This window comes from Cydia fagiglandana, chromosome 6 (genome assembly GCF_963556715.1).
Source record: "Cydia fagiglandana chromosome 6, ilCydFagi1.1, whole genome shotgun sequence".
NCBI lineage: Eukaryota > Metazoa > Arthropoda > Insecta > Lepidoptera > Tortricidae > Cydia > Cydia fagiglandana.
The window spans coordinates 17,234,920-17,254,887 of NC_085937.1; the positions used below are offsets into that span (position 1 = coordinate 17,234,920).

Below are 19,968 nucleotides of genomic sequence, written 5' to 3' on the forward strand. Positions count from 1 at the left end.
CTGATGACACATAAAGTTTTTGTTCAAACGCAAGGTTTATTTGCTCCACTAGCCTGTGAACCTGTTCCACAGTACCATGTCCTTGCCGGAATCCGAATTGGTGTAACGGGATCAAATCAGTCTTCGTAACCTCTGCTTTTATTCTTTTCATGAACAATATTTCTAAAACTTTTGAAGGTATTGGTAGCAGGCTAATCGGACGGTACGATTTTACTTCTGTGGGTTCTTTGCCAGGTTTTGGGATTAGAATTATTTCAGCAACTTTCCATTGCGGAGGGACAAAATTTCTCCAGAGCGCGGCATTGTAGATGTGACTTAGGAATTTGATTCCAATGTGCGGTAGTTCTCTGAGGATTTTTGCAGTAATGAGATCATATCCTGGAGCTTTATGTATGTTGAGGCTTTTGATCGCACCGATGACTTCTGTGTAAGTAAATTTTTTAATGGGTAAGTCTAATTGGTGAGGCTGGCTTAGTGTTTTTGTTATTTCTTCCAATTTTGTTGAATCAAGATCGTCATTTGGCGTGAAAACTGTGGATAGGTGTCTCGCAAATGCCTCTGCTTTGTCAGAATCTCTTTTTGCCCAGCTCCCATCTTCATTTCTGATCGGGGGTTGATGGGCAATGGGCCTTTTCAGATTTTTTGTTGCCTTCCAGAGTGAATAATCAGTGGCTTTTGTCGCATCAAGGTTTTGTAGGTATATTTCTGTTTCCCTATTTCTGTCTGTGTCTTGCAAGGGCTTCCTTGAGTTTAGATGCGAGGTAGTTAAATTTCTTTTTATGGCCTGGGAACTTGGTTGATTGCCACAATTTCCTGGCCTGGCGTTTTTGTTTTAGTAGCTCGAAAATATGTTTAGGGTATAGAAACAGTTCTTTGTTTATATCCTTTGGGATAGGAGTTGCAGCCCAAGCAGCTTGTTGTACGGTAGTATTAAATAATTCGACAGCTTGGGTGATATCCTCGTCTGATTTTAGAGGGATTTGGCAGTCCAGTGATTGCTGGATTAGTTCCCGAAAGTATGGCCAGTTCGTACCTTTCGTGTGCAATTTACACTTTTTCGTAATAGGTGAGATTGGGCAATTTACTAGTAATATAATTGGAGAGTGGTCTGAGGACAAGTCCAAGCTTGATTTGCATTTCAGAAAAGAGTTATGAAATCCCTTAGTAACTATGAAGTCTATTAAGTCCGGTTTCTTGTTTAAATCCGAAGGCCAGTAAGTGGGTTCACCGGTTGACGCTATACCGAGTTGGAGGGACTCGATTGACTTTAAGAGCTCTCGGCCTTTTGGTGTAATTAGCCTTGAGCCCCATCTGGTGTGTTTGGCGTTATAGTCTCCTCCAGCTAAAAATCGATGCCCAAGTGTCGAGAAGAATGATGAGTAGTCTTCCTTTTTCAAGTTGTGCTTTGGTGGTATATACAGGGCTGTTATGTTAATCTCCCCTTTGTGATCTTCGGTTATTATGCTTGTGGCTTGAATTTTTTCCGTGCAGTATGGATCGACTGCATAGTGTTTTAGTTTTTCTTTTATTATTATTGCAGAGCCACCATGGGCTTTTCCATCCGGGTGCATAGTGTGGTACAGTTTGTATTTGGGGATTTTAAAATAACTCTTACTCGTAAAGTGAGTTTCTGACACTAACATAATGTCAATGTCATTGTCTTCTAGAAAATGTTTCACTTCTAAAAAGTGTTTTGGCAGCCCGTTGGCGTTCCATTGTGCAATTTTTATTTCGCTGAATTTTTACACATAATGGTCATTAGATTTGTTAATAGATTTGTCATTGTACTTAATTGGTTCAGTATTTGTTTAAACATCTCTGTTAATTGTTTCATGTCATTATTAACGTTTCCACCGGAATCTGTGTGGTTATTATTATTATTGGGTTTTGTATTCCAGCTTTTTGTATTCCAGGAATATAATTGTTTCGAGTTTTAGATAATCCGAATGTTGAATCGGTGTCCCTAACCCGATTGGTTTTGCGGACTCCTAGTATGCTGAGGTCCATTGCTCGCTGGTGAATCTTGACTCGGGACATCAGCGCTTCCGTTTTTTTTTTTAATTTATATATATTTAAATTTACAACTAAACATTTATATCCTCGCCAAACTGTTACGTTTGATGGCGAGGTGCGCTCAGTTTTATACACTTAACCTATTTAACTAATTATATATTATATTTAACGTAAACTAACAGTTTCATAGGCCACACATGTATGTATATAATATAGTAATTTGTTGTGACCAAGTTTGGGAGCCGTAGCTTAGGATAGGCAGAGTACCATGTCGATAAGTTTGCGCTTTACTGCCAGTGCATTAGCAGACCAGAAACTCTTCCAGGCGTTTTTGATGGATCGATGGATTTTTTTGGACTTTCTGTTACCGAAGAATGCTATCTGGCCCAAATAAGTACATCTATTATTCATCGACATATCATATATACTTCCCATTGGTTGCCCTTGGTCATTAACTGGGTTTTGACCCTGTTCATTTCGAGTCCGAGTTCAAGACGTGTGGGTGTTAAGGCCGCCAAGCTCAGGTGGGATTGGGTGGGTATTCGTTTGCCGTGTGCATTTGAACACAAAAAGGCAATAAAAAACCGGGCAAGTGCGAGTCGGACTCGCGCACGAAGGGCTCCGTACCATAATGCAAAAAAAAAAACAAAAAAAAGCAAAAAAAAAACGGTCACCCATCCAAGTACTGACCACTCCCGACGTTGCTTAACTTTGGTCAAAAATCACGTTTGTTGTATGGGAGCCCCATTTAAATCTTTATTTTATTCTGTTTTTAGTATTTGTTGTTATAGCGGCAACAGAAATACATCATCTGTGAAAATTTCAACTGTCTAGCTATCACGGTTCGTGAGATACAGCCTGGTGATAGACGGACGGACGGACGGACGGACGGACGGACAGCGAAGTCTTAGTAATAGGGTCCCGTTTTACCCTTTGGGTACGGAACCCTAAAAATGTTGGATCACCTCAATGGATTGTCTCAAGAACTAGCCGCATAGAACACTGTATTGACTCAAGACCACGTTAAAATAAGATAAAAGATTAAGATAAGATAAAATTTATTTCATTAAAAAATATCCAAAAATTAAAACAATCATAATACGCTTAAAATAGTTACTTAAATTATGAATGAATGAATGAATGAAATCTTTATTTCAGGCAACTAGTGGCCCATACATAAATACCTTAAAACTAGCATACATATTATAAAAATATATTCTAAAACTAAACACTACAAATCACATTATGGCTGCATGAATCCGGTCTTCGTTTTCACATACTTTACGATGTCGTCGACCTTCGTAAGGTAATGTAGACGGGACACATACAGCAGCGTCGACGGTGTTGCAGGACGCAGCAAATGGTTGGGTCCAGTCGGTGCGGTACCACACTGATTCTGACGAGCCGGTTTTCTTCTCTTCTCCACCTTCTTGAAACCGTCCGCGTCGCATCGCGACTCCCTTAGAGTCGGCTGTGATTGGTCCTTGTGAACAGGTTCACGAAGGCTCTGCACCCCTTTCTTCGGCCGCTGCTTAGGCTTGGACACAGCAGGCGGCTTAGCAGCAGTAGCAGCGTAAGAACGTTTCGGGGTTAACGTACTCTCGCGTGACGTGTGCGTCTCCGGTGACGTAGACGGGCGGGCGGCGGGGCGCGGGTCGGCGGTCGCCTGCTCAGCAATCGCCGACGCATCCAAATTCGCGGGTTCAATACCGCCGCTGGACACATTCCGCGCAACGTGACACACGGCTATGTTAGAGGTATCTGACCTACATTCCGAACGTGCGCTACGTAATAACGCCAATTCTGAACGTAGCTCACTGATGGCATTATTAGATACCTCTAACTTAGCCTGCACTTCTGCCAGACTCGTCTTCAGGAATGTTATGTCCTTCAGCAGCCTGGTGACATCGACGTGATCAAAGGTAACCGGCGGTAACCGGTCTAGCCGCTTCGCAACGAAGGCAGGCAGGTCGTCTGGATCGATCTCCTTGAACAGTTGTATTATGTCCTGGAGACTCTTCACGCCCCCTTCCCTCCGACGGGGTGGCATCTGGTCAGTTTTGCCGAGCGTCTGGAAGAGCAGCGCCTTGCCACTGCAAATGTCGTCTTCACTGAAACTTGATTTGCAGATCTGCCTGATGCTGACTTCATCCATGGTGTCTATGGCATTCTGTACAAACGCCAGTAATTCATTCGCTATGAGTTGTTGCGAACCCATCGCGAAAAATACGGGGCAGCGACCTAAATCACGCCGATCGCGAATAAATATGTTATTCGATATTATGCAGTGAAACGCGTCCGATTCCAAGCGCGCATCACACTGCACTCAATCAATTATAAATGTACAATCACAGTGGTTGGTCCAAGAACTCGACTCAATCTCACCTATGTGAATCTGGCCACAGATGTGTCGTTAAGCGAGAAATGTGAAGCCGGCAATCGGAATATCATTTTTCCCTTTATTTTAGTTTTTCGCCTTTTGTGAGAGCGAATATGTAATATGTATTGTATTCTAGTTTGTAATGGCGGATGATGTGTATGAAATAAGAGTTGCAAAACTATTGATTACAAATGTAAGAGAACTACAACTTTAAGTAGGTACTTAGTTATCTATATAACTTAACTACCTATAATTCAATTGAAAAAACAATTGGTATGGATGAGTTAGTACTTAGGTATTTATTGACGTGATAACGTCTTATAAATCGATGAACACCGGTAGCATGCACGAAAGTGTCACGTTGTGGACAGTTCTCCATGGTAACGTTGTAGAGAGATCTCCATGGTAACGTTACGGCCATGTTTTCTTGTGACGTTATCACGCAAAATTATCGTCTGTAAACCGACTTTACAGACAACCATATTTTTTATTGTTGAGAGAAAGAGGACGACTTACCCAGTCGAAATTCAAAATTTGTCCAATTAAATTTAACTCTATCAAATTCACAAAAAGTCAAATTTTCATTTGGGACCTATGTGCCTAGCACGAGTAAAACGCGGGTCATTATTAAAGTATGTACCTATAGGTACAATTATAGTACAAAAACACACAAATATAGCTATAATTAAGTAGGTATATTAGCCACGTAATTTCAAAGTGACATCATTATTTCTGATACACAAGACATAATGTTACATTGCGGTTATAAAAGCATTATTACTCGTATACATTATTGCAGCAGTGGGAAATGGACGATAACACTGTCAATCGTCTCCTTAAATATGAGTGACGGAATATTTAACCTTAAGCCTAGTTTTCCACTAAAGTGTAGACAAGTGGAGATTCTAGAAACCACCCAAGGGCATTGGTTGTAATCCAGCGAAGCGGAGTAAAGATGTCTCATCTCCGCTCGTCTCCGCTTCATGGGAAAGGTAGCCATAAGACTTTTCCCGCAGGTATTATATAGTCAGTAAACTTTCGCTTTCGCGCGCACAGAAAACAACATACTTAATAAAACTACATACATCATAACTACGACTTTGTTAGTTATTTCTACGTAGGTAAGTACTAAAAGACTTACTCAAACACGGATGAAATATTGTTGGCAACATTTGTGAGATGCTCAAATAAATTATCACAAGAAGAAACCCTCGCTTGGACGTTTCAATTTGTAAAAATAAAGCTCCTATCCATCATAGCGGCAATCTCCGAGAAGTGTGCTGGTTTTTATTTTTGAATTTTCGTTCATAATTTTCATGAGAAAATATCAGTTTTAATTATTTTAATTTATTTATTACGGTGCATTAACCAGCTTCAAAAGCAGGGTAATTTCGGAAATTGCTTATTTACCAACTATAAGCACTTTATATTTCTACTGTAGTAAAAGTAAATAAATGTTTTTCTATTCTATAAAAGTAAGCATTGTAATAACGTAACGTTTGCTAAACTAAGGACCCCTATTCGACAAGCGACGTTTGACGTATCGTGTTGATCTCCCGTGGATGTGGGAAAAATCATAAGTTCTCGAATACGTACAATGTCAAAATTTGACATTAACAATCCACAGTTAGGGTGACAAGCAAACCAAACCGAACCACCCTTAGTTTAGAGTTGAGTTTTGGTTGTACCAAATGATATTATCCACCGTTGATGGAATCAACACTCTGTATGCAATAAAATCAACTGTTGATTTGACGTGGATGCGGAATCTGACAGTTGTAGGTACATGTCGAATTTTGCCCAAGTACGAAATGCTTTTGTTTTAAAAGATAATTTAGCCATTTTCAAAACTACGAAACTACGGGGTATTTTACTTTCCTCTTAAGGTGGTTCGCTTTTCATACAAAATTCAATCAAAGCTCATTAAGTAACTACACACTATTAGTACACAAATATTTTCGCATTTATCTTCTTTCGAATATTCGTTTGCGCGAAATTAACAGGAAAACAATGTTTCATACAGAAATCATGCAAAAATCATAGTTAACTTTTCATCAATTTTACGTATGTGTGTGTCACAAATGTCGTGTACAGATACATTTGCGACGTTGCCATTCCATTTCCGACGTTGCCGGGCTGACCACGGCTCGAATTTGGAGTGCCGTCATGTTTAGTGCAATTTTGTTGACACTGATATTTGACAGGTAGTTAATTGACCTAAGCGAGAAGTTCGTCAGCTTAGCTAAGAACTATCATGGCGTGTTATGCAAACAGTCGCTTTTTTGCTTGCAAACGGAAGATTCCCGGTTCGATCCCCAGTCATTGTATGCTGGAACATAACTTTTTGTATTTTTGTTACACCTAAATTTCGTATTGTTTTTTTATTTTTATTTAATTTTTCTTATTATCATAAATCGATTATTAAGTATGGGCTACACGTATTGTTTTATTTTTACAAAGATAATTAGTAATTATACTCTACCTAATCTCTCTGATTTTTACAATCAGGACATCTTCACTGCAATAAAAACCGGGCAAGTGCGAGTCGGACTCGCGCACGAAAGGTTCCGTGCCATAATGCAAAAAAAAAAAACAAAAAAAAGCAAAAAAAAACGGTCACCCATCCAAGTACTGACCACTCCCGACGTTGCTTAACTTTGGTCAAAAATCACGTTTGTTGTATGGGAGCCCCATTCAAATCTTTATTTTATTCTGTTTTTAGTATTTGTTGTTATAGCGGCAACAGAAATACATCATCTGTGAAAATTTCAACTGTCTATTACGGACTATTACGGTTCGTGAGATACAGCCTGGTGACAGACGGACGGACGGACGGACGGACGGACAGCGAAGTCTTAGTAATAGGGTCCCGTTTTACCCTTTGGGTACGGAACCCTAAAAAGTAGTGTATAAAATTTCCTGTGGTTAAAAATAATGGATTTTGTCTATGAATGAAAAACACAATTATTACTATAGTTTGTTTTTTTTAGCATTAGAAATAAGGTAAACAATCTTGACGTGTCTTTTAATTGAAAAACACATTTTAAAAATTAGTTACGGCAAATATGTAACAATTATAAATCTAATACGATCATTTATATTCTTCTGCTTTCATAAGTAATCGTTTTTGATTTTTAAAAAACCTGATAACACTGAGTATGTGGGGGAAGCGCTGCTGGCCTAGCCGAAAGCAATTCGGAGGTCACGGGTTCTAACCCCGGTTCGTACCAATGATTTTTCGAACTTTTGTACGAAATAGCATTTGATACCTACCTATTTACACACCGATACCTATTTTTCGGTGAAAGAAAACAATGTGAGGAAACCGGACTAATCCAAATAAGTTTACTCTCTGGGTTGGAAGGTCAGGGCAGTCGCTTTCGTAAAAACTAGTGCGCATGCCAATTCTGGGATTAGTTGCCAAGCGGAGATTGAATATCTGGGAGACCGACCAAAGCTTAGAAAACATAAAAACTCAAAAATGCGCGTTTTCTCATAGACCTAGCTAAGAGATCAAACCCCTTATAGCAAATTTCATCGAAATCGTTAGAGCCGTTTCTGATACCATCCAAATATGTATATAAATAAATAATTATATATATAATAATTGCTCGTTTAAAGGTAAGATAACACAAAGGAGAAACGAAAAGAAATTACCTACTCGCACCAGTCTTGAACCCCAATCCTCTTGCACGTATTTCCACGAACATACCGTTACGCTATTGCAACATACTTACGTTGTGTGAAATTGTCTACTACAAGGATCACGGAAACACTGTTTGCATGTGTGAGTAATAGTAGGAAAAAGCGTGACAGCAACACTCCGTCGAATTAAAAAGGTGGTTTTTGCACAATGAAGTATTCAATGTTTATTCTAATAGTTCAATATTTACTTAAAAAGTGCGCGAAACATACTTTTAAGTATACAAATACCAAGACCATTTCACAAAAAAATAAAATCTGAAATTTTGCAAAAGTGGTGCCATCTAGCGAGAGTTAAGTTTTGAGTAACCTAGGCGAACCACCTTAATCTAAATAAAAATAAGAAAACCTGGCCGAAAGGCACCATTTCATCCGTTGCTTAACAAAGTATACATTGTATCTGTCGCTGTATATTTACATTGCATACTGCCAGTATGCATTCAATTTTCTTTATTTATTTATTGATTATTCGGAGAACCAACAGCTATCAATTGCACAATAGTTATATATATACTTGGCTGGCGTTGGGTACACATGGTTTATGACCGCACAAAATGGAGACAAATCACATGTGGTCGCGATCCTCAGCAACGAGGAAGAAGAAGAAGATATACAATGTAAGTAACAGAGAGCCAATAATAGGTTCCCACCAGTAGCAACAGGTTAACAAACTATTGGTGGTTGGCACTAAATTTTAGAACGTGTTACCACAAAATTTAATATTCTATGAATATCGCTTCTTCGTTAGTTCATTTAGACTTTATGATTCTGTTATCTCCGTACTATAATATTTATGAATATAGGTAATATCTAGTACGACATAGTTGCCTCATTTTATCTTAGCAAACCCATTGTAACGCTTATATCAATGCGTACACGTGTTTATTATTTAATTAACTGATACACATGAACTGAAAAATAAATATAGAACCAACGGCATCGTATTAAGTCAGTCAAACAGTGTGATGTACGTCAGACGTAACAAGTATTAAATTTAATACTATGTTTTTAGTAATTAGCTAATATTGGAAATATATCGTTAACCATGATGTGTTAAAACTTTAATTTAAAGTGATGACATTATGCGTATAAAATAAATTCATATAAAGTGTGATGAACAAAACTAAATAAAATGACAGACGCGAACGAATCCAGTGACACAAATAAAAAGGATGATAAGTTTAATCTGGACAGAATATTGGTGGAAGAAATAGGAGAAGGGAAGTATCAAGTTTATGCGATTGCTCTGTGTGGATTGGTTGCATTCTTTTTTGGATTGACAGCGAATGATTTTATTTTCTTTGCCGAAAGAGTGAAAACTAGGCAAGTATGTACTCGTAGTGTTACTAGTTACTACAGAGAAATACATCTGTCATTCGGCCCGATTCGAACTATAAACTACCTACGTCAAATATTAGGTCTTAATACGATATGGATTAGATAGATATGTCAGTGTCAAAAGTGAGAGACTTGCTTGACCAGGCTAAGGCCCAACCGCGGCAGTAATGCCTCATATAAAAAGTGACGATTGTTCAAACAAAAACGTCACTTTTCATATTAACTTCTAATCCCTATCGTATCGTATCTGTATCGTATCGTATGTATCGTATTCGTCATATGTTAAAGTTCGAATCGGGCCGATTGTGTTGTGTAGAGATTTCGTAGGAAAAACTTCATTAACTGATATCACATTGTACACGATTTCATTCAAGCATTCTTCTATAAAAAAATATGTTAGACTTACGTTTAGAAATTCAATACAATAACAATAACTAATATAACAATACCTACTGCTTTAGTAATTTCTGGACGTAATAAATTATCCGCCGTATTTTACAAAATTTTACCAAAGGGATAAAGTTAACCCCTCTTGTACGGTCAAGGAATCTGATCCCTAGCGGCTTTCATAATAATGAGTATCATTGAGACAAGGTACGAAGTGGAGAACTTAATTTCTTGAACGTACTTTCGGCTTGCCTAAAATCACGCATGATCGTCGTCATTATACTATTTATTATTTCAGATGTAAAATCCAAGAGTGCGAAGAAAACGCCCCGTCCAGTTTTTCACCACCTTGGCTAGAAAATGCAATACCGCCGTTTGGGGACGCATTTGACAATTGTCATCGATATGCGTCCTCCGATCATTTGTGGAACGTGTCTGAAGAATGTCCTACAAACTTGTTTGACAGAAGTACCACAGTGAAGTGCAGCGATTATCTGTATCAATATCAGAATTCCGCAGTTTACGAAGTAAGTTCTTGGATTGGCTGGTACCTATACAGGGTGGAAAGATAAGTCGGGCCCTGGAGGGAAACTACCTTAATTTCCTTTCTATATTGTTTGGAATAAACGTTGAACACCCATGTAACGCATGCATTAATTATATAAATATACAGGGTGGAAAGATAAATCGGGCCCTGGAGGGAAATGTAAAAATACTTTGAATGCAGTTTTGTTTCTTTTTAAAAATAAAGGAATGTCTCCTTTAAGTAAAATGAGCCAGCTTAAGGATTTAAGGTAGTTTCCCACCAGGGCCCGACTTATCTTTCCACCCTGTATACAAGGTTAAATATATCCTAAGAGTGAACTTTATGTGCTCTCGGCGTGGTGTTGATATTGGTTTTTAAACATGCTCATGATAGTTTACTTTTCTCTGAATGGGTATTCAGCGATATATCCTGTACTAAAATGACGTGATTGTAATAAAAATAATACATTAAAATGTACACATATACGTGAAGTGCCAGTTTATCATGACAGTGATCTCTCCACTTTATTTTGGTGAATCACCTCACGTAATTATAAATAATGAATGTATTTAGACTGTTACATTTTTTAAATGTATCAAGGGTATCACCATTAGATACTTGAGTTGTCAAATTGAATACTTACAACAGGGCACAGGGCCGGAATTGATTCTCTAACTCAATATTCTTTTAATTCCAGTTCCACCTAGCGTGCGATGAATGGCGTTGGTTTCTATTCGGTTTCATGCCACTCCTCGGCATGACTGTTTCTTTGCCAGTAGCTGGCATCGTGTCTGACCGATGGGGACGTCGCTTCGCCCTTGCCATCACGGCTTTCAACATGGCTTGGATCAACGCTGCTCGCTATTGGGCTAACTCTTATACTGTCTTCATTTTGATTGGATTTTTGGGAAGTGCTTTTGGATCTGGTTGCATGTCGTGCTGTTATACATTAGGTATGACTGTGTAATTTAACCATAAGATATTGTTTAATTCTGATTTACTCAAAAAAAACTCCACGCAGTATTATTCTTTGAACATCCAAACATTCATTAAACGAAGTTACCGGTGAAGCTCTTACCAACACCCTAGAAGAAGTGTGAGTTTTTTTTATAAAATACCTATTAAATACTTAGCTATTTGACATGGTACTTCAAGTGCGTACCTAAAAGTTATTGATCTTGTTTTTATTTCCAGCGCTGGAACTGGTCAGCCCTACTCGCCGCATGGCTGCTGTCAGCGTACTCACCAGCTTTACCTGCCTAGGCGCGGTAGTAAAAGGACTGTTAGCGTGGACACAGCCTTACTGGCGAGACCTTATTCTCATGCTTTATCTACCAATGTCAGTCTGCATCAGCTATTTCTGGATCGCGCCGGAATCTGTACGGTGGTTGATGAGTAAGAAACGCTATGAAGAAGCTAAAATCATCTTGCTAAAAGCGTCTAAAATGAATGGAAGAGTTTTATCAGACAAAACTTTAAAGAAAATTACTGATGGCGCGAACTGTGCGAAATCAAGGGGAGACAATGAAACCAATCTATTTTCTGTTATGTGGGAGCATAAGACAATACTTCTACGTTGCATAGCCATGTCAGTTTGGTCACTGTCATCCGCATTTATGGGGAAAGGCTTGGCAATATCTTCAGTAAGCATTTCCGGTAATAAGTATGTGAATTTCTGCATGGTAGCTATTGTTGGCATACCAGGCTTCTGGACCGCTACCTTTTTAAACGATAAAGTTGGCAGAAGAGGTTTCTTGTTTGGTTTATTTTGGGTCAGTGGACTTTGTCAATTGATAAACATATTCATACCAAAAGGTGAGTTTTAAAAGAAATGGTGAATTCCTGAAAAAAAGCAAATACACAATTTTATAGATAAGTTATGCATACAAAATAAATAGACCTCCAGGTTTGAAAATACTTAGTATATAAACTCCAACTGAATAATGTAGAGGTATTAATAACGAATAACGACTTAGCACCTGTCCGCTAATTTGGTTATCCAATGGATCCCATATTTATGTCCAAATTTATGCCTCGAATAATTTTGCTGTGGCGGGCAGTTTTTAAAGCTTTGCTTCACTGTACCTATTTCTATTTAATGTGAAATTTAGTGAAACGTACTATTTTAAAGGGGTTAAATAAATTGCAAAGCTCCGGCTTGTTCAAAGAAAGCTATAGCACGTTAGCACAAAAAAAATGAAATTAAATACTTAGTAAAAATGTGGTGTCTAAAATTGCTTGCTAGAGGAACCTAATTTGGGAGATGAAAAAGCGAACACAAATTATATTATAGAAACTTTATTAATCCTAAGATCTTGCCAGTGGTAAGTTAGTGATTTAATCCTAACCTGCGAATCTGTGTGAACCTTTAACTTGATTTGACGACACCTAATTTTAGAACTTAGCTCAGTGGAAAGCTGGGCCGCTTAACAGGTCCAGAATAAAGCTTCACACAGAATTCTACTTATTTTAAGAACTAATTTATTTTTATACTAAATACTATGTACCAGGATTTTCAAATGTCTTTATCTTACTTTAGTGGTTGCTCAAAATTCTAAATTTACTCTAAACTTTGCAGCTGGCGCTGATGCCCTACTAAATTAAATCATGGAAAGGACCGACCTCAGAATTTAAACGTTCCTCAGATGCAGCGGGGTGACAGGCTGCTTTCCCCGGTGAAGCTAGATGCTGAGCAGTGACGTAGAGCTCAGGGGCCGCGCACGTGGTACCAAAGTGACGTGGCAGAGGCAGATGGCGTGCTTAAATTCCTCGCTCCAGGAGGTCTCCAAAACTAAATTGACTTCTAGGATTTTGAAGCTTTTTGAGATAAATTACTCAACGAATGAAATAAATGAATGAATAAATAAATGGATAAATCCCGGCTCCTGAAAACCGAGAAAAGGTTATATTAGCCTACGCCCTTTATGGCCGCTAGAAAAGAGATGAAACCATTGGAAATTTGGCTCACCGCACTGGTAGCTGCTAAGCCTTCTGGCGGAGCGCTCCCTTCCCTCGAGCAGGAGTCTCTCTGCAAAGAACCAAAATTTGGTTAAGAACAAACCCACAACGTCTCGCGCCATTGTGGAGTTGATCACCACGAAATTTATTTTCTACTCACTCAGTGGAGCTTCCGAAGGACTCAAGCCGTTTCCATCTTTCAGACCACCGTGCCGAAAGTGTGGTCTTCCCACAAATTGGGCTCTTGCGAGCGAGTGTCCCCAGAGGGGTTCCCAAATCAAATGTGCCTATCATTCTCGAATGATCTCCAATAAGGAGTCCCTGAGAGCCCTATTAACAAAAGGTAGGGTGGCAGTCCCTTGAAGACACAAATCCCACGAAAATTCTGTCTGAATTATTTAGACAATATCACTCCTGAGCCTAAGAAATATATTTTTACCATTTAATCTAATATTGTTTCATTTCAGAGCCACTTTGTAAGTCTGTAATTTCTATGTTTTGTTTTAAATCGAAATTGTTTTTTATCTTATAAATCCTACCTACTTCATACAAAGTTTTCCTGGAGTGACAACATAAATATCTCAACTTTTAATTATTTTTAGTCATATGACAACCCCGACAACAGATAAGCATCGAGAGGTGCATCTGAATGCAACAGATTATGCATAAAAATGCAATCAATGAGGTTTGTTTTGGACACCGTTAAAAACGTTGAAATAAGAAGAGGTATTTTTCTTTTAATTATCAATCGACCCAAAATATTTATTTCAAATTTAGAAAAATGTACTACGTTACATTAGTTAACTAGACCTATGTTTGCTTTCAAATTTAAATGTCAAATATTTGTTTTTTTTTAAAGTATAATTGATTTCCCAGGCTCCCACGGGATACAATTGACCTTATACCTTCTCACCAAATTCTGCGCGGCGGCCACCGCTAACACGATGGTTGTGTACAAAGCCGAGCTATTCCCTACAAGCTATCGGAGTCGACTGACGGGCTTTACTTCCATATTTGCCAGATTAGGTGGCTTCACCGCACTGCTGATACCCGCTTTGGTAAGTCGAAACGTAGAGAAATATGTAATTTGAAAGTAAGGAGTGCTCACTCCATATATGGTTTTCCTTATTTGACAATTATTTGTATAGATCTAGTGCATAAAAAAACGTACGAACGTGACTTGCTATTCCAGCCAATCTCGGTAAGAATGTTTCCGAGAAAATACGATGGAAAACAATTATGCACTACTTACATCTGTATGCATTTTACGGTTACAAGTTCAAAACACATTATCTGTAAGATCAGAAAATGCGTACAAATAATACAAATAATTGACAGTGTGTATAATGTTTCCGTCTGCCATTTCCTTGACTTTGTTGCGTCATTTTAGTGCACTCTTATCATTATCACTCTTATCAGCCTGCATAACAATAAAATTGTCATTATTAATTCATTACAGACTGATCGTGTATGGAACTACCTACCGAACGTACTATTCAGCATTCTGGCATTCGTCTCTAGTGTCCTACTACTGTTTACCCCTGAAACTCTCGGCGCATCTCTGCCTGAGACTATGGAAGACGCTACCCGACTTGGCAAAGACGAATGCTCTCCAATTATGGATTTGCTGAGAAGAATTATTTATAGAAAACACTATGATGTTACTCATGATGATGGTCATGTGGATGTAGACAAAATATCCTGATTATATCAATTAAATTGGCTTATTATTGATTATAATTCTTGTTTCGGTAATTTCTCCGTGACAATATTGAAAATATTCTTAGAAAATTGCTAACTACATTTACACTGATATAAAAGTAAACTTATTATAAACAGTAACTTTTTTCAGTTATTAATTATCCTTAGGAAGTGTAACGGTCTTACGGTAGATGTCGCTAGAGGGAGGCATCCCTATGAGCCCCATATGGTGGAAATATTTGCTGTACCTATTGGGTGAGGTCTTGGTAGCTCAGATGGTCAGCACGGGGCTAGCGATCCAGTTGCCGAGTTCAAGTCTCAGATTTTAAGTTTCCGACAGTTTATATTTTCACTTTTAAGTCATTTCTAAGCTTAATAAAAGCATCCTTTGCTGACGTTTTTGATTGAGTACAGTCAGCATCATTTGGGTAGTGACGGTCAAAGTGGCCAAAATATGTATATTGTAACACACCTTTGTTACCATAGAAATAAGGATTTTTTCCGATATATTTGGCCACTTGGCTTTGGCAATAACGATATAGGTAAGATATATAATTATTTTGATGTGATAAAAAAAACATGTAATATGACAAAAAAATATAAACTAAAATTAAAAACTACACAAAGCTAAAACTAACTACAACATAAACTAAAACTACTTATAAGTAAAAAACTGGCTCCAACTTTGTGCCTTTGGGCAGGGTGCCAAGAAGACAGAAGATATAAGTATACATATATGTGTCGGAGAAGATGGTCCTAAATGTCGGTGGGCGCATGGGCGTAGTACCTCGATGTATTAACTTCACACCTAAATTAGTATGCTACCATTGCCACCAGTGCATGAAATAAACATTCGGACTCGTTAACCATACTAGCGCCTACACATTTCAGTACTAAATGATGAAAAGAACTAATTGCTATTCGGATGTATTTGGATTTAATTAAAAATAAAAAGATCACATGGAACGTTCAAATCTTTATTCAAGTCAAGCTAGGCCGGCTCCAATCCTACACCTCTGACCTGAGAAGATTTAGCCCAATATGGGACCGACAACAAACTCAGCGGGACACATCTTTTCAAAACAACACATCCTTTCTTCATTTCACAAAAGTAAACTTCTAATTAAACATAAAAAATCAAAATAACACAATTTTATTTCAAATAAAACACTTAGCTAAATGGATAAAGAACGTTGGATTCTATAAGCTTTCAGAATAATTCTTCAGGTATAAGCCTTCAAGAACGTGGCAAGTTATTTAGGCACGAGGTATGGTATAATAGTTAAGTATAAAAACCGGGAAAGTGCGAGTCGGACTCGCGCACGAAGGGTTCCGTACCATAATGCAAAAAAAAAAAACGAAAAAAAAGCAAAAAAAAACGGTCACCCATCCAAGTACTGACCACTCCCGACGTTGCTTAACTTTGGTCAAAAATCACTTTTGTTGAATGGGAGCCCCATTTAAATCTTTATTTTATTCTGTTTTTAGTCATTGTTGTTATAGCGGCAACAGAAATACATCATCTGTGAAAATTTCAACTGTCTAGCTATCACGGTTCGTGAGATACAGCCTGGTGACAGACGGACGGACGGACGGACGGACGGACGGACGGACGGACGGACGGACGGACGGACGGACGGACGGACGGACAGCGAAGTCTTAGTAATAGGGTCCCGTTTTACCCTTTGGGTACGGAACCCTAATAATATACATGTATGTAGAGACTCTTACCTGCAGGCAAACTGTAAATACAGTTTTGCAGGGATCTGTATAGATTTAAGCTCTGTACTGTGTATTAATAATAAATAAATAAAATAAAATAACGTCCGATCTCTAGCGCGGTCAAATCAAGAAGAACCACCAGCGGCGGAGCTTCACTGCTCCCACCTCAATGTCAAGTTGGCCAACCTGCTTGACCAGTCTACCAACATAACGACAAAACTGCCACCTCGTACCGAACTTCACCCAAGTTAAACCACTTGACGTTCCCAAGCCTTCCACCTGTAATCTTAGTTCCACAATACGCCAATAGACGGCGTTACTCTCTACGTTAGGAATTTCGTTACAACCAAGTAATACATACGACTCGTATGATCAGTCGATTTTTGCGACTGTTGATTTCAATGTATTAGGAAACTATCTATACTGGAGTCAGTTATGTAACGCTGCCATACATGACCCAAAAAATTTTTATTAAGCTATGAGCTTCATCACATCTGATATTTGAGTAATTCTAAGCATTTCTAGCCTGAAGTGGGGGGGAGGGTGGGGTACAAAGACGGCCGCCATCCGTCATCTTTAAAAAAAATCTACTCTGATCCTGGTGGGTACTAGGGCAAGTTTGGTATCATTTTCGTATAAACCAAAGACGTAGAATTCATTGCTGATATTTGTTTTTTCAATTTCATAGTAATTTTACAAGAAAAACGTAAAAAGGTGAAAAATTTGGTTGGAGATTTTTGCTACGCGGAGCCGAAACTACAAAAGATAGAAAGTTGAAATTTGCACACTAGATTACATTTATAAAGTGTACAAGAGATAAGAAGCGATTTTGAGAAATTCAACCCCTAAGGGGGTTAAAAAGGGGATGAAAGTTTGTATGGGGTTCAAGTTTTATTTTAAGCTAGGAATTTGAAACTTCGTAAAACGATATATTATTAAAATACAAGAAAACTAATTTCAGCGTTTTTGAAAATTCATCCCCTAAGGTGGTGAAAAAGGAGTTGAAAGTTTGTATGGATATCAAAAAAATTTTCGAACGCGGGACTTGAATCTTTGTATTTGGGGATATTATTAAAAGACAGGAAAAGTAATTTCAGCGTTTTGTAAAATTCATCCCCTAACAGGGTTAAAAAGGGGTTGAAAGTTTGAATCCATTACAAATCCGAGTAGACACACATTTCTTATTGCCTCCCAGGCTTGAAATGCTTAGAATTACTCAAGGAACATATGTGATGAAGCTCATAGCTTAATAAAAAATTTTTGGGTCAACTTTATAACTGCTTCCGCTATCTATGTGTGTTGGTATTGTCATGTTTAACAAGCTTTTATTTAACTTGCCTTGTTAGTTATGTTTTTTATTTAGTGTGGGTCAAATCTTGGAATCTTAATTTGACCCAATTCCCGATTTCGAATGGTTATGTTGACATGGAGCTGATTTAATGATGAAGACAGGAAGTGGCTAAGGGAACTCTGTGATAAAACAACACAAACTAACTGTGTTTGGAGTTGTTAGAATTGTCTCGATGAGTATTAGTTGTCGGTGGAGAGAATAGTACAGTCAGCGATAATAGCTTGTACCAAAATTAAAAATTTTGCCAAGATCTGTTTTGTATATAAGTAAATTGTAATTTTCCATTTCTAAAATGAAAGTTTTTCCAAATTTTTGGCAACTTTCCGCAACTTATCTATATAATATTATATAATATAAGTAGAAGATACCGCCCAACCGATTTACATTATTATGATAATAATTTATGTTAATAAAATATTTACGTAGTCACCCCCGATGGATTATCATTTCAAAGCATACCAACGCGTATTTATATCTAAGAATATTGTGCGTAAACATTTACTGACGATAATCTTATCATGTGATTGAGATTATATTATGACTTAATAAACAAGCGACATAATTCCATTTACATATTTAGTTAATTCTGTTCTTCCAAGCAGTAAGTGACCTGTGTACCTAACTGGACTAGGATTCGGTATATATTATAATCCTTAAAATAGGTAGGCAAATATTTAATTTAATAAAAAAAGGAAAATTTTAATCAACTACACATATCTATTTTGTATTGTTTTTTGTACAATAAAGTGTTTTACTACTACTACATACTACATTTCTACCATCTAACTTGTAATAATAAAATTATAACCTCATCATCATCATCAAAATAAAATATATTCAATAAAATATTCCAACCTTAATGACAAGTAAAAAAATACAGTGATATGACAAATATATAACAACATTTATATATAGGTACAATAACCAGTAGTTGGGTAAATATATACTGGTAATTAATACATTATAATAGTTACAAAAATAAATAATTTAATAACTAAAACATAACGGAGATCTAAGGTAAACGTACTGGGCCATAACCGCGAAAATCTAAGTTCGCAAATTGCGGGGATTTTTCTCTGTCACTCTAATTACGCCTTCATTGGAGTTAAAGAGAAAGATCCCCGCAATTGGCGAATTTCGGTTTTCGCGGTAGCGGCTCTGGAGCTCGACGCGGTCCCAGTACATGTCATGTCTTGAAACTTAAGTCATTATCAATAGAGGTAACAGCAAGGTCTCATCTATTAGGCATTAGCATGTCGAGCACTAGTACGTTTACGTTAAGATAATATACACACACTAGCTACTTCGTCTACATGGGATGATGATGATAATTGATGAAAACTCTCCTATAATATAATGTAATAAAATAACTGACAAAGCGTGGTATTCCAGGTACAGAATGGGACACAAAGTAAAAGTTCAAGAGCTGGATCCACAATCTTCGTGGCTTTTAAAGCGTCATTTTAATCGTATGTACAGATATTAGTACACATACATGTGCAAACATAAGTTCATGTTAAGCCTAAGTACTTACTCTCTTCTTCTCCGTCGAATTACTCTTGACAGAGCAGTCGTGGTCACGTTGAACGACGAACGATTCTACGCCAGTTCTCCCTGGCAGATGCTTCTCTGGCACATGTGTTAAGTGGGGTGTTGGTAAGGGCTTTTATCTGATCCGTCCAACGCATTGGGGAACGTCCTCTTGACCTACAGCCATTGACCCATCCCTGGACAACAAGTCTCTCCATGGCCTGCTCTCCACGTCGCGTCACATGTCCGAAGTATGTGAGGATACGCGCTCTGACCGTAGCTGAGAGCCTCTCTTTCACCTTAAGTTCTTCAAGTATGGAAACGTTTGTACGGTGTTGTGTCCAAGATACTTATACTTAG

At 37.9% G+C, this 19,968-nt stretch overlaps 3 protein-coding genes across 3 annotated transcripts in view; 1 reads left to right on the forward strand and 2 right to left on the reverse strand.

Annotated features, from left to right (window-relative positions):
• The window catches only part of LOC134665446 (thioredoxin domain-containing protein 17-like), a 325,334-nt gene that overhangs the window by 122,133 nt on the left and 183,233 nt on the right, over positions 1-19,968 (reverse strand). The gene's annotated exons all lie outside the window — the stretch shown is intronic.
• LOC134665523 (uncharacterized) lies at positions 3,257-4,231 on the reverse strand. The gene has a single exon (XM_063522498.1). The coding sequence runs from the start codon at positions 4,229-4,231 to the stop codon at positions 3,257-3,259; it is 975 nt and encodes a 324-aa protein (XP_063378568.1).
• Positions 10,079-15,044, forward strand: LOC134665360 (solute carrier family 22 member 3-like). Its single transcript, XM_063522292.1, has 5 exons — positions 10,079-10,347; positions 11,044-11,299; positions 11,541-12,161; positions 14,181-14,362; positions 14,764-15,044. Exons 2-5 carry the CDS (start codon positions 11,089-11,091, stop codon positions 15,007-15,009), a joined length of 1,260 nt encoding a protein of 419 aa, XP_063378362.1. The 5' UTR covers positions 10,079-10,347; positions 11,044-11,088; the 3' UTR covers positions 15,010-15,044.